Genomic DNA, 15,755 nt, shown 5'->3' on the forward strand with positions numbered 1-15,755 from the left:
AAGGTCCTGCTACTTGATATTTTTAACTTTTCCTCCGCACCTATCAGAATAAAAACATTTTTTTAGGCAGCATGAGGAATATTTTATTATAACTAATCACTTCACTTGAGCACTCCTCACTTTTTTACTTTCTTATTTTATCATTTTTTTCCCTGATCACTACTGGAAGATTCAGTGGTTCCCTCCAGGTTGGAGGATGCATGGAATAAACCCAATGATGATGCTATCACATTTTTCAAGGCGGAGAACCAAGATATACCGCCCATACATTACTTTACGTGATTGAGGGTTTTTACCTATATCAGATACAGCCACCTGAACCCTGGTGCCAGCAACAAGTGATCCATTCTCCTTTGATTATATATTTGTTGTACAAAAAAGGCCATTGTGATATTTAAAACTACTGTAGCATAACTGAACAATGGGCCACTCAAATATTGACTTTATATTACAGCTGGGGGATCTGCTTGGGTGATTATGCTTCCAGAAGTGTGTGCTGGGTGTTTCAAGGCTTTTGTAACTGTTTCTTAGGAGTTTAGACTTTGGGTATCTACAACAGACTGCAAAAGCACTAGACCCCTGTGATAAATGGGAATACAGTGCAATACGTCCTCCACTCCATCCTTAATGTTGCCTATATTCAGAACACAGTATGCCTGAGATGAGCGTGGAATTAGACCATCTAAGGGCCAAAACTCACCAACAGACAGAGGTCTCACGTTTTCCAGGTCTATTTGTAACTATCTAATTTAGTACAACTTTATTTACTTTGCATTCTGGCACTTGTAGTCCTGTTTATGCTATTATAAAATGATGACTAGGTTCCACAATACAAAGAAAACACTTGGACTGGACGAGATACTCGCACCAATCTAGACAATAAGACTAATTGTCCTGCTTAGAGTGAAAGGTCTGTGTCGGAGTTGTCTTGTGACCTGTCCCACTTTCCCTTATTTTCTTCTTTGCCTCCTGCACAAGTACTGTGCTTTTGCTCTTTAACCCTAACATTTGTTCCCAACCGTCATCCCAGTTCCACTCTCATCCTTCTCTCAGGCCCTCCTCTTTGCAACGTGCTCTTCTGTTTCGCCTTTGAAAGCAAAGACTGCTTTTTGGCCTCATCTCCCTTACTTCTTTATCCCACCTCTTCTTACCAAACCCTTGTTTTCCCCAAATCTTCCCATTCTTTGGCTCCAGTTCATCTTGCCTCCCCCCCCTTCACTCTACCCATTTTCACTCTTTCATTTTGCTCTGTACCTTGACAGCTGCATATTTCTTCTCCTTTCTAAACTCCAGCTCTTACTTTAGTCTGCAGTCAACTCCTTCCCCATCCTTCAAGGCTCAGGTTGCCTTCCCCAACACTACCCTGACCCCCTTCCCACCATTCCCACCTAACATCCAATGGAGGCTGTCATCTAGAGATTCAGTGGCATTGTATTCAGGGAAGTTAAGAGAAAATGAATGGGAAATGTTTAATTTGTGGGTGTAAAAAATCTAAATGCGGGTGACACCTTCAATTTGCTGATGAGTGGGCAGCGCTGTGGGCATGGTTAGTGACACTATAGATTTCCTTACTGTCAGCAGTTAAATCTTAAGGACAGAGTCAGATTTGGACCCAGGGAGAATGTTCTGAGTGTTTTACACTGGTTCACACTTCTTTGGTGAGTTTGCCATCCCTGTTCTTGACTTTAAGCAAACTGTCCGCAGGAATACCTGAGGAGACAGGTTGCAAACACATTTACAAGAGCAATTCAAATTTTAATCTGCCCTGCCACTGAAGTTGTGTGACCCAAGCAGCTTAGCATCTTAAGAAATTGATCAATAGCTATGTGTACTTTATGGACGATTATGAGTACTATTTTTTCTAAAATTTATGTTTTGTCCTTGGCCCCAAATCTACAAAATCCAGAAATGTCTGTATTAATAATTGTGTACTAGAGACCGTTTTTCATGGTTAGAATTACTTTTGAGAACTCTAGACACCCCGTTTGTTACAATCCGAGAGCTAAGATTTATTTAATTGCTGGGGGCTGTTTTTAATTTTTCATTTAGGATTGGCAAGAAGTCAAACTATTATTGCATTGTTGAGGAAATAGGGCTTGTGGAGTAGTGCACTGCTAGTTATTGAGACAAATGGTAGTCAATTAGTCAATGAGTCTTGTGATGTTAAAAGTCTTGAGTAATTCTTTATTTTCAAAAAAGAGGTTGCCAGCCAACGCGTTTCATTCATAAAATTAACTTCTTCCGGGCATGAGTTCACGTTCCTGGTTGAGGAGAGCAGTATTTAGAGGTAGTAGTCCGCGCTTTAGGGGCCGCCTGGTAAGGGACGGTGTGCGCTATATCTGGGAGTAGGGCTGGATATCGAGCTGTCCGCTCTTTGGGCTGATTTGGCTACTTCTTTAAGCCATAAAATTAAGGATTGCTTGAACTCAGACTCCTACTTAAAATTCAATGGCTTAGAGCCTATAGTGTATATGTTCTGTGAGCTAGCCAGGTCAGAACTGCCCATGGGTTATAGATAACCAAGGCATGTGTCGAGAATATTTTTCGTTAACACAGATGTTTTGCCAGAGACTCCAATGAACTATGCAAGTTGCTTTATTTATATCTGATCCCTGAAACTTATGAGCTTTGCTTATTCGCAAGATTTAGGATGGGTATCGTCCACTATAAGTTGTTCTTTAAGAAAGATCTGGACTTTTGTGAACTCTTTGATATTGTGTCCCTGTGGTCATAGCTCAGTTTGAATGCTGATACACTATACTTTATTTTGCTAAAACTTTAGATGTGTATGACATAAGTATCTTGTTACTTGGTGGAGAAAGGAAGGCTTTATAACATTTGCAGAAATAACCATGCATGTTTACAGCTTTTGGAGTCCTTTGACCTGTCATGGTTTGAATGCTTTGTATGCACTGCTAGGACCAATCGTGTTCAATGTTGATAAACTCAATTGGAGAGCCTCTGGTACATTTAATAATACGGAATTCCTGTCACCTCCTCGTGCATTTAATGCTACTGATTTGCTCTCATTTCATTTGTATGTGTACATACGAAATGCTGTTTTAATTGTTTACATTTGGTTTATGCTGGTTATTTAACCCCATAAAACTTTTGAGTTTTGAAAGACTAAAATGATGTATGCGCTTCAGAACACCACAAACATGGTACCTAAAGACTTGTCAAGAAACTGGAGACTTCGATCCATTTACTTTTGCGGAATGGAAAGATACCCTATCGCCTTCAATAAATTGAAAAGGGGAATATGATGGTGGTATTGCACTTCTGCACATTAAAAAATACTACTGTGCTATACAGTTGGCAGTCATTTATGACTGGGTGTTTGCACAGCAGGATGAAACTGCGATTCGATTTATATAAAAACAATGCCCTGGCAATATTGCCGGCTCATACAAAAACACCAGCGTCAATATAGAAGGAAGCTACAAAATTGTTAGGATAGATTGCTGGAGGGGGGATAGTTACAATAATATTCTGATGTGATACAGGGGGAAGGGGTTGAGTCAGTGGGTAAGAGATGGAGAAGGGGGTGTATATGCCTAAACTCACATGGACTACTGTAATTTGATGCCTACTCCATATTTCAGAATGTTGTAGGTGACTTTTAATGTTTTAAAAATCAATAAAAAATAGTTCTAAAAAAACAGTTTGAAAGAAAATACTCTTGGCATCCAGGTGAGAGGCATTTCGAATTGGGTGTGGTACTGGTTTTTGGTATTGCTTTCTTTATGAAGCCAGTGTGAGGGTCACCTCACCTTTACCCAGGCCCTCCAACCACTTAAATGTAAATCCTGTAGTACCAGCCAGCTTATTCAACATGCTTAAAATATCACGGTACTGCACACAAGTGCTTCTGCCTAAGGGAAACACTGATGATTCTCATATCACTGTAAAGTTGAGCAGACTTCTCAAACTAAACGCCCGTAGAGGTCAGGAGGCCCTGTACCTAATCCCTTCCATTAAAGGTTGATTCTTTCTTCCTCCTCAATTGTCCTCTTAGACTTCACTTGCTGCAATTTTACCAGATGATCTAGGCTTCCTAAGTATTTGCTTAATACTTATAGAACGCCACCTCTTCTTACCTCAGCGCCACCTACTTAGCCTGTGCTTGACAAATGTTCAATCCACAGACCTAGAGTGTTAATTTTGTACAATATCACCTGTAAACATGACTCGTACTTTATCCTCTTTACCAATAATATTGAATATGTGCTTTGCCACTTCACCAGTGGTGTCTGAAGATTAGAAAATGTGTCCAGTTGATTCTGGTTGTAACAAGTCACAGCAGAGAGCACCCATTCCAAAAAAGAAATGCTCTCAGAATTTGCTCAGGACTTTCTAGCCTGGCAAGGCTAGAAACACAACACTCTCATATTTGTAAGTGGGATCACCATGAAGGTAGCGTTCCCTTTTTATACATAATAAAACTAAAAGAATTTGAATTATTTCTTAAATCTTCGTTGCAATAAATACACATTTTACCTGCTTACTTACTACCTTATATTTTCTGTAGAGACACATTTTACTTTTTCTCATTGGTTATTTTTTTAAACAGATGATGTCATCTGGTTTGCCTGAGCTTTCTGGAATTCAGGACTTGAAGTATGTCCAAGATGCTCTCCAACCACAAACTTCAGATATTGAAGCTACCATATTTTTCACCAGGTAAAATTTATAAAGCGATGTATTTAATTATCACAATTGTTGTTTTTTCTGTACAGGACTCCAGCAATTGCTACAGTTAGATCATTCTATTGAACATTTGTATTTGAAAATTCCTTATCTTTTTGAAAAAAGTTGTAGGTGCTTGGATTTTAAAAAACTAAAATGTTTATAGTTTGGTGCCAAAAAGCACTCTCTCAAGCAATCCTGTCCTCACCTTCAAACCAATTCTCAACCACACAGTGAATTCATCTGACTTTGTTTGCAGACTCATCTTGTCTGAAGAGTTTTCAAGAGCTTGGGTCTCTGAATACAAAGACAACCCTTTTGAGAATCAGAAAGAGGATTGCAATCCTCTTTTAGAAAGATGTTTTATGACTCCATAGCTTGGTGTTCGAGGCATATGAGCTGCAGATTACACACTTGTGCATAGATCGCCATCTGGTGTTGGGCCCGGATGTTTGCAGTTGTTTTTCTTCTTGGAAAGTCTTTGGAAGTCAAGAGGTCGGTGACTCCTCCTTTGGATCGTATTGCGCATGGGCTTCGGCTCCATCCTCAGATTGTTTTTTTCCGCCATCGGGCTCGGATGTGATCTTCGCGCTCCGGTTCCGAACAGGTTTCCAGTTCAATCGACGCGCAATCCTCACCCCAATTTGCGGTATTGTTCCGATCTCGATCTCCACACTCGATGCGGCTCTCATCGATCAAGACCTTCGATTCCAGTCGTCGACGCCGGCCTTTGGGCCTACGCAAGCTCCGGTCCTGGCTCATGGAAAGGACTTCCTTCAAGAAGTGCCCTCGATGTGGGTCCAAATTCCCCCACACCGATCCCCACGAAGTATGTAATCTCTGCCTCCCCCCTGAACACGAGGCTCGAGACTGTCCGGCGTGCAAGTCCTTCCGGTCCAAGAAAATGATACGAGACCAAAGAGCAAGAAGGACCATGGCGCACTCGTCGACTGCGATTCCAAATAACATCTTCGGAGAGGGCGTCGACGCTCCAGAAGAACACCACACCGACGAGGGCCTCGTCAGCGCTTCCGAAGCCGACGATTCAGATGTGGAGGACATAACTCCGGCACAAAGGGTCGTGAGTACCAATTCCCCCCCCCCCCCCCCCCCCCCCCCCCCCACACACCCTCGCCGGCACCGAAAAAGGCTTCGGTCACGCCTTCGCCTCCGGGCCTAGGTAAGAACAAAGACACTGCTTCCCACACCGCACCTTCGGGACCGGTAAAGAAGACGATTAAGGCTTCCGGCGGCTCGGGCTCGAGCCAGCCCTCCTCCGCACCGAAGCCGAAAAAGAAAATGGCCTCCTCTTCGGCACCGAGCCCCATACCGAAACACTCGGTACCGAAACCCAGTTCCACCTCCTCGGTACCGACTCCATCCCCGGAACCGACAAAAGCACACAAGGCCACCGGCACCGAGATCTCGAAGCCGAAACACATCTCTGCACCGACCAAACAAAAAGCCCTTTCTAAGCCGCATACTTTCAAACAGCACACTAAAGCCAGAAAACCAACGGCCAGACGCCTTCGGTGCCGACGGATAAACCACCTTCAGAAGAACTCTTTACACCGGATCCCTTGCAAAAAACATTGACCAAGGATCCCAAAACCGGACATTTGATGCTCAGCATCAAAAAGATACAGCTGGAAAAACCTGCTCCACCTCCAAAGAGGAAGGACTCTGCTACCTCACCTTTCAGAATGCCTTCCCCACCTCTTCCACCCCTTCCACCTTCTCCTTCTCCACCCCCTCCTCATCATTCCCCAACACCCCCTCTGAATGATGATGATCATGACGACACATATGATGACATGGGGGACGTGCCCCATGATTTACCTACAGGGGACCCCACTCCCACAGGCTCCCCAGACCCATGGGACGACTATAACATCCCCGACATCCCTAACGTCCCACAAGATGATCTCTATCCTTCGAGACCATCCCCACCAGAAGACACATTGGGGTTTAACCATTTACTCCAAAGGGCTGCACACTATCACGGGGTAGATCTCCATACCGACCCCGTGGAGGAGGATTTCCTCCTCGTTACTTTCGACACCACGCATAGGGCCACCTCCATACTGCCCATGCTCAAAGGAGTAGTAAACCATGCGCCAGAGGTCTTTAAAGACCCAGTCAGAGCCAGGGTCATTAACCCGCGCATTGACAAAAAATAAAAATAAAAAGCCGCCCCTACAAATCCTCTTACATCAGAGGGCCAGCACCGCTAGATTCACTGGTAGTGTCCACAGCACGGAAGAGGACCAACTCGCAGGCGTCAGGCGAAGCACCACCACCTGACAAAGAGTCAAAACACTTGGACGCATCCAGCAAGCGCACTGCATCACAATCTGCCAACATATGGCGTATCGCCAATACACAAGCGTTACTGGCTAGATTTGACAGGGCCCAATATGACGAGTTAGAAGCCATAATGCAACACCTCCCTGACAAATACAAAAACAGGGCAAACAAGTTAATTCAGGAGGGCAAAACCATCACTAATACCTCCATCCGTTGTGCCCTAGATGCAGCAGACACCGCCTCCAGCGCCATCAACACTAGCATCCTCCTCCGTCGCCATGCCTGGCTCAGGATCTCAGGATTTAAACCAGAAGTGCAAGCTTCCATCCTGAACCATCCCTTTGACCAGGAACATCTGTTCGGCCCAAAAGTGGATGAGGCCCTAGAAAAAATGAAAAAAGACACTGACACGGCGAAATCGATGGGAGCCTTACAATCACACCCTCCCAGGCGTTCCTTTCGCCGTTCCTCCTTTCGGAGCACATCCAGAGGCTACTCCTCTGATACCGCTTCGACGTCATACAAAGCTCCTACCCAATCCACCTTCACAAGGGGTTACCAAAGAGGCGGCTACAGGGGCAACAATAATAAAGGCAGAGGCAAAACAAACACCGCCCGCTCTGCCTCCACACCTACCCAATGACTTCCTTCCATTCCCCCCAGACCATCCCACTCCGGTCGGGGGCAGAATCCAAAATTTCCTTCATGTCTGGGCTACCATCACCTCAGACAAATGGGTGACACAAATAATTTGGTCAGGCTACTGCCTAGAGCTAATGTCTACCCCCCAAAAATTCCACCCAGACAACCCCCAATGTCACAGGAACATCTAGCATTACTAAAGCAGGAGGTAATATCCCTCCTACAAAAAGGGGCGATAGAACACGTTCCTACCAACCAACGAAATCTTGAGGTTTACTCCCTATATTTTCTCATACCAAAAAGGGACGAGACTCTACGGCCCATCCTAGACCTCCGGCCCCTAAACACATATATACACTCAGACCATTTTCACATAGTAACACTTCAGCAGGTACTTCCCCTGCTCTCCCAAAACGACTTCCTCACCACTTTAGACCTAAAAGACGCTTACTTCCACATTCCTGTACACCACGCTCACAGGAAGTTCCTCAGATTCGTAGTGGACAACCAACACTACCAATTCAAAGTACTCCCATTCGGAGTCACAACAGCACCACGGGTATTCACCAAGTGCCTAGCAGTCGTGGCAGCACACCTCAGGAGACAGCACATCCATGTCTTTCCATACCTAGACGATTGGCTAATAAAAGCCAGCTCATACAACCAGTGTGTACAACACACGCATGCCACTATCCAACTACTTCACCAACTGGGCATCACGGTAAACCACGCAAAGTCCCATCTGCAACCGTCCCACGTAAAACAATACCTCGGTGCCACCATAGACACCTCAAAAGCGCTAGCCTACCCCAGTCCGGCCAGGATCACAAGCATTCAGGCTCTACGCGCAAAATTTGCAGCAGAACACTCTCTTGGAATGGAACCAGGCCCAAGATCAATTAACAGATCTGGTGTTGGTAGACGGCCGTACCCATCGCTCTCTGCTGTGGTGGACCACCAAAAACCTTTCCAAAGGGCGACCGTTCCTGGACCCGGTTCCTCAGATAATACTGACAATGGACGCATCGCTCTCCGGCTGGGGAGCTCACCTGTTACATCACACCATGCAGGGCAGATGGACACCTCAACAAAAGTTACTCCACATCAACCATCTGGAGTTACTAGCGATATTCTTAGCCCTGAAATCCTTCCAAACACAGATTTCAGGCAAGGCAGTCCTAATCCGCACAGACAACATGGCAGCCATGTACTACATACAAAAACAAGGCGGCACACACTCTCCACAGCTCTCTCAGCTAGCACAGAGTATATGGGGATGGGCCATAACCCAGAAAATCTTTCTCCTGGCCCAACATGTCCCAGGAGTCCAAAACACCATGGCCGATCTACTCAGCAGACAGACACAACAGATCCACGAGTGGGAACTACATCCACAAGTTCTTCACCCGTACTTTCAACTGTGGGGGCATCCACAGATAGACCTCTTCGCCACCCACGAAAATGCCAAATGTCCAAGCTTCGCCGCCAGATATCTACACCCATTGTCCAAAGGCAATGCGATATGGATAAACTGGTCAGGCAGATTTGCGTACGCTTTTCCGCCTCTCCCACTTATTCCATTAGTGGTGCGCAAACTACAACACTCCTCCCTCACTCTCATACCAGTAGCTCCAACTTGGTCCAGACAACCGTGGTACACCACACTGCTGGAATTATATGTAGTACCACACCAAAAGTTACACCTCTCTCCACACCTCTTAACCCAGAACCATGGAGAGATCAGACACCCGGACCCAGCGCAGCTCAACCTAGCGATCTGGCTCCTGAAATCCTAGAATTCGGTTATCTCAATCTTCCCCCTGACTGTATGAACATCATCAAAGAAGCTAGGCGACCCACCACTAGAGCGTGCTACGCCGCCAAGTGGAAACGTTTTGTTGTCTACTGTCACAACAATACCATCGATCCCCTAGATGTGTCCATTCAACACATCATAGGCTATTTACTACACCTGCAAAGATGCAATCTAGCCTATACGTCTATAAGACTGCACCTCACAGCCATAGCAGCTTATCTGCAAAACAGGCAACATCTATCACTTTTTAGAGTACCTGCCATTAAAGCCTTCATGGAAGGCCTTAAAAGGATAATTCCACCCAGACTGCCACCCTCACCGGTGTGGAACCTAAATATTGTTCTCACCAGACTAATGAGGCCTCCCTTCGAACCTCTGCACAAATGTGAACTCCAATTCCTAACATGGAAAACCGCTTTTCTTGTAGCCATCACTTCCCTCAGAAGGGTCAGTGAGATACAAGCACTTACCATTCAAGAACCTTTTCTGCAAATGCACCATAACAAGGTTGTTCTCCGTACCAACCCAAAATTCCTCCCTAAAGTCATTTCTCCCTTTCACATAAACCAAGCGGTAGAACTACCAGTTTTCTTCTCGCAACCACAAACCGTTGCAGAAAGAGCTCTTCACACACTAGATGTCAAAAGAGCCTTACTCTACTACATACAGAGAACACAACCTTTCCGCAAGACCAAACAGCTGTTTGTCACTCTCTCTCTCTCTCTCTCCACCACTCAAGGGCAACCCCATCTCCAAGTCGGGAATAGCTAGGTGGATTGTCAAATGCATTTAGATTTGCTACCACAAAGAAAAACAAACGATATCTGTTCCCCCTAAAGCCCAATCTACACGCAAAATAGGGGCTTCAATGGCATTTTTAGGGAACATCCCATTAGATGATATCTGCAGAGCAGCTACATGGTCAACACCGCACACTTTAACTAAACACTATTGTGTAGATGTGCAAACTAAGCAACAAGCTAGTGTGGGCCAGGCTGTACTCAAAACATTATTTCAAACCACTGCAACAGATACGGGTGGTCGCCGCTAAGGGTGGGTACTGCTATATAATCTATGCACAAGTGTGTAATCTGCAGCTCATATGCCTCGAACGGAATATGCTACTTACCAGTATGCATCTGTTCTTGGCATATAGTAGCATATTCCATCTAGTGTGAGAAGGCTTTTGTATGATAATAGTATATAAGATGCAAGTCAAGCTTAATTGCATGTGAACATGACTTAATTTGCCATACATTAGAGAATGCGTGTAAAGGCATAGATCCTAAACAACGATTAACTGTTTTCACGAAAATGACAATAAATGTTTTTGATCACCATGTTTTCAGGAAAAGTAGCATTAGCTTTCTAGCTTCCATATACTTCTGCAAAGGGACATTTTTTGCACATTTTTGTAGCAAAGCGGGAGCTGAGCAAGAGAGGCCCCACATTACTCAAGACACAGGGAGTGGCAAGTTTAACACTTGGGCTGGTTGCTGAGGAGAGATGCTCTAGGGCTAGATTCTGACTACTGACCTCATCCAGCATAAGGTACGCTGGGAAACTATAAAATACTTGGCATAATAAAGCTTAGTGAATTAATACAGCTGTTTATGTTGGATGGCTATAACTCTGATAGACACTTTAGGTAGTGAACAGACGAACAGGTTCGGGATGTGTGATGAAATATGTTTGGGGTATTTTAAACCTTTGCCCTACTTTGCATATTATCTGCTGAGTTGTTTAAAATCTTGATCTTTGTAATACATTTGTTTTGTAGACCAGTATTGCATAATTACCATATGACTGTAAAATAGCAATCTTTGTGTATGAATAAGGGTTCAGGTGCAAGGGCTGGGTGCTACTTCATCATCACCTGTAGATAGGAGGTTTTCTGGCAGCATAGTCTGACACGCACCATTCTCTGTCTACCAGTATAACTCACTAGAGGAGGTGTGAGAGAAACATGCTAGTTCTCATTTTCTCTGAAAAGGGTAAACTATATTGGGTGAACACAACAGAGAAATCTTGTCCGGAGCATTGTCAATTTTTATTACTATTCCAATCCCCTTGAATAAGCTGAGGCACTAAAGACCTTATATTAAATTGATCAGTGATATGAAAAGAGGCTAAAAAAGGACACTGTGGCCCTTGAAAATGTATTGGGCATTTACTAGTGCAGAAAAGATCTATCTTGCGATGGGTAGTCCTCTGTATCAACATTTGCTACGCTGTGTTAAAAAAGCAGCCTCCTGAAAAGGACTCATTCAACGAAAGCTAACCACGTCATTGCAGCGTGAAGTTCCAGTCCTCGACATTTGTCATCCCTGCACATGCTTACCAAAGACTACTGCCTGGACAGTCAAATCCGAAGGGACAGCCTTTTTGGCCGCTCTGTACTGCAGGACGTCCTGGTCTAAACTTGTCCCCAGTCCCTACTCTGGGGATGGTATTGCTTAGATATCTATTCATAGGTAAGGAATCTGTGGCTAGATGTCTCTGTCAGATGGACGAGTTACTTACCTTTGGCAACGCCTTATCTGGCAGAGACTATATCTAGCTGCAGATTCCTTACCGACCCACCCATCCTCCCTGCACTGCAGACAGGTTTCTAGGGTCAGGGCTGAACCTCTTCCATGGCCCTAGTTGTTCAGAAACACACCAATGTAAGTGCACTTCATGGCTCTGCACTTCTGGCTCGGAGTGTCGTGAACGGTAACTGACGGCTGCAAGCCGACGTGGTACCTCTATAGATGACACGAAAGGCACGAAGACTGCACCAACGATGTCACTTGGAGCCGACCGACACCACCTACCGGTGTGCAAGAAAAATCTCCTGGATCCAGTCTGATGCCTGGGAAATTCAAAGGTAAGAAATCTGCTGCTAGATCGTGTGTCTACCAAATAAGACGTTACCGAAGGAAAGTAACATGTCCATTAGGGGCTGAAGCACCTCGGTACAATGGTCTAGAATTTAGTCCCTATTGGAGCGATAGACATTTTGTTACTGCAAGAAACCCATATAAAAATAGGGAACTCTGAAATTTACCTTCAGGTACTGCCCAATTCAAATGCACACTACTATATTGACCAAAACGGGCAGTGTTGCAATTTTGATGCAGAACTGGCTGGGAAAAGTGACCCTTGAGGCCATATCAGGCAAATCTTGCAGATATATATTTGTTTAAGGAAGAATAGGCTCAGAAATATTAGCATAGCAGCTCTTTCTTATGGACTCTTCAAACCACTGATTCCTCACCTTTTTAATTCCCCCATGGGCATACTAGAGTTGGAAGATTTCCATCAGTTGCTCCTGTGTGCTGACAAATTACATAATCAGATTCCACGGCGGCATTGCACTGCCCCAGTAAGCGACAGCATGGAGCAGTATATAGGCGTGCCTCCCCTGTGTACTGGTGTAAGTTCCTTTTTTGCTTTAACTTTTGATGCAGATCAAGTGCTCCACTCTTATAACTTTTCTTGTTATTTTCTAGAGTCCACAATTGGTGTCTTTGTGACAGTGTGCTAAAGCAAATGCCTCACCTTGAGACCACAGGACTCAAGCGATGAATGCAGGATGCTGATGTCAGTAACCGATCTGCTCAGTGTCTCCCTATGGTATCTTAGGCCTTTCCATGATTCAAAGTCCTGCAACAAATGGTCCATCATGCACCCAAAGGCATCATCAAGTGGGAGATGTACTGTGATAAGACAAGCACAAGATCACATCCCAAACACAGATTTACTCCAGATGCAAGTTGCTGGGCAACTCCCAGTCCAGGAGCTAATCTTGCTCCAAGTTACCATCTTAGGTTAGTCAAAGGCCAAGAACAAGTCCTATCATAAAGACAAGATGTCCAAGAGGTACTCTTCTCAATCCCATCACTGCTGCTCTAGGAAGAAGTTGTGGAGTCAGCACTCGAGTCCACCCTTTCCCATCCAACTTGGCGTCTATCACCAAGGTGGACTCGATGCTCCCCAAGTTCCCGGGGCGTTGTCGACCCCAAAGCAAATAAAAGCCAGCACGGAGGCCATGCTGCAACTGTTTCTAAAAATGCCAGTTCCCTCTGGAGCTCCTTTGGGCTATTTGATGCCTCAGGGGGCCCGGTTGGATTGGGGCCTACTAATGTGCTGGCTGCCTCCAGAAACCCAGAGCCAATGTCAGCCTATGCTCAGCCGATGACTCATTATGAGATAACTAAAGTACAGCTCACCTCTTGGAAGGATTCCCAGGCATTTGTACCTCGACACTAGTGCTATTGAAGGGTGGCGCCCCAATTTGGATGGATTTGAATGGCATCCAGGGCCTCCAAAACATTTCACATAGCAATAGGGAAGAGGATGTGGCCTTACGGCTAGAGCGGTCGAACTCGAAGCTGGGGAACCGGGTTTGAATTTCGGCAACGACTCTCAACATCCTGTGATTCCGGGCCAATCACGTAATCTCCCCGTGCCTAACAAAAATGAATGTGTCCATCTGTAACAAAACTGGTGCTCATGTAAAGCGCTGTAATACCAGAAATCTTCGGGTCAAGTTTGTGCTATATAAAACTCTACATATAGCTCAACAGAGGGACACACATTCTTTGTTAGGCCTTATTTTTGTCACTGTATGGTGGAGAGGAGATGGAGGCTCCGTCAGCTAATCAGAAATTGGGCTGTGAGGTGTATCTAATGAGCCCCGTACGGTTTAAGGTCATTCCTCAGGGAACATCTAGGATGTTTTCCTCAGAAATACAGGCCCAAGAGCATCTGCAGGAAATCTCGTGAGAATAGAGAAATGGTGGTGCTTAGGTCTAATTGGGGGAAATTTGTCTCCTCCGATTCCTTGTGTTTATGATTTCCTTTTTTGAGTTTTTTTCATGTTTTCCTTTTTTGATTACGTTTAGAGGGAGAGCGGCAGGGGGCAACAGCAGGATACAAGAGGCATTGCAAGGGTCTTCGGACCTTTTTTGCATAGCGAAGGGCTGGGTGGGGGGGGGGGGGTAGTGCTGATCCAAAAGATGTGGATAAAAACTACAATGAATAGAATGTATGGGCATGATGGAAAACGAGCACTTGGTTGAATGGGTAAGTTAAAAATAGCCTCCATTAATATTTGTGGCCTAAATAATCCACAGAAAAAGCGCAGGATTAATGTGGATATCCAATTTCTGAATGCTGATATCGTATGCCTTCAGGAGACACATGTTGAAGCAAGCAGATGGGAGATAGCGGAGCTGGCAGGTTTTTAACTTATCTCTAGCACTTCACAGGGGATGCGAACGAGGGGGGTGCAGTCAAGGCACGAAAAGGGAGAGCCAGATTTCCGCGGTCTAGCTCAGATAAAATGGGAAGATGGGTGATCACCCAGTGTTGTACGGATCATAGTATGTTTACCTTGTGTTCAGTGTATGGCTCAGTACTTGATGATCGATCCTGTGCTGTATGAGTGGCTGAATGTCGAGTTAGTGGGGTGGCCGCTCCTCTTAATAGTTTGTGGAGATTTTAATATAAATATTAAGTCTCAAAAGGACAATTTAGGGGGAAGAGGATACCATGGCCGCAAACCTAAAATTTTGAAACTTTATCACAGTTATAAGCGTTTCATGGGCTCTTATATGTTTGGGCGATGCAGGAACCAGTCAAGTCCTGCAAGATATATAAATATCCAAGGGTCATGTCTGATCATAAACCCCTGGTACTGGAAGTGAACATCCAAGCTAATACTTCCCCGGTGGAGCGATGGACTTTTGATAGGACTGTGCTCTGTGATGAGGGATTTATTCAGCATATGAAGGTTTGGATTCTTAGGTTCATAGAGGAGGATAAAGGGAGTGCCAGTATTAACGTAGTCTGCAATGCCCTCAAAGCTGGGACAATGGGGGAGACATCTAGGTATGGTTGGACAGCCCAGAGGAAGGAAAAGAAGCTTCTGGCGGATTTATACAAGGAAATGGCGGCGGCAGAAGCACAACTGATTGAAAGAATTGCAGGAGGGGGAGACACGGATAAAGCGCAATCTAGAATCTTAGCTTGGAAATTCACAATAATTTATATTTTTAGCAAAAAAAATCTGCTGGGAGATTTATTGCTTGGCGTAGTAAAATATATGAAAACAACGAAAGGGTGGGTAATCTGCTGGCTGTAGGCACCAGCGAAAAGATAGTTCAGGGGGACATCGCTGAAATTAGGGACCCAATTGATGGCCTAATCTCTGAGCCTGCCTCAGTGCGCTACTCGTTTCAGAGGTTTTACCAGCTGCTATACTCTGAGGACACTTATTGTGATGACAAAGTAATATCGAACGGGCCTGCCAGAG

The 15,755-nt window shown here is 44.9% G+C and overlaps 1 protein-coding gene across 4 annotated transcripts in view; it reads left to right on the forward strand.

Annotated features, from left to right (window-relative positions):
- The window catches only part of PIK3C2A (phosphatidylinositol-4-phosphate 3-kinase catalytic subunit type 2 alpha), a 780,848-nt gene that overhangs the window by 602,087 nt on the left and 163,006 nt on the right, over window positions 1-15,755 (forward strand). For all 4 annotated transcript variants that reach the window (XM_085648082.1, XM_085648085.1, XM_085648083.1 and 1 more), the window contains one exon: window positions 4,574-4,683. In XM_085648082.1, coding sequence (XP_085504208.1) covers window positions 4,574-4,683 — 110 coding nt within the window. The remainder of the gene's footprint in view (window positions 1-4,573; window positions 4,684-15,755) is intronic.

Source organism: Triturus cristatus, chromosome 3_2, assembly GCF_964204655.1.
Source record: "Triturus cristatus chromosome 3_2, aTriCri1.1, whole genome shotgun sequence".
Lineage (NCBI taxonomy): Eukaryota > Metazoa > Chordata > Amphibia > Caudata > Salamandridae > Triturus > Triturus cristatus.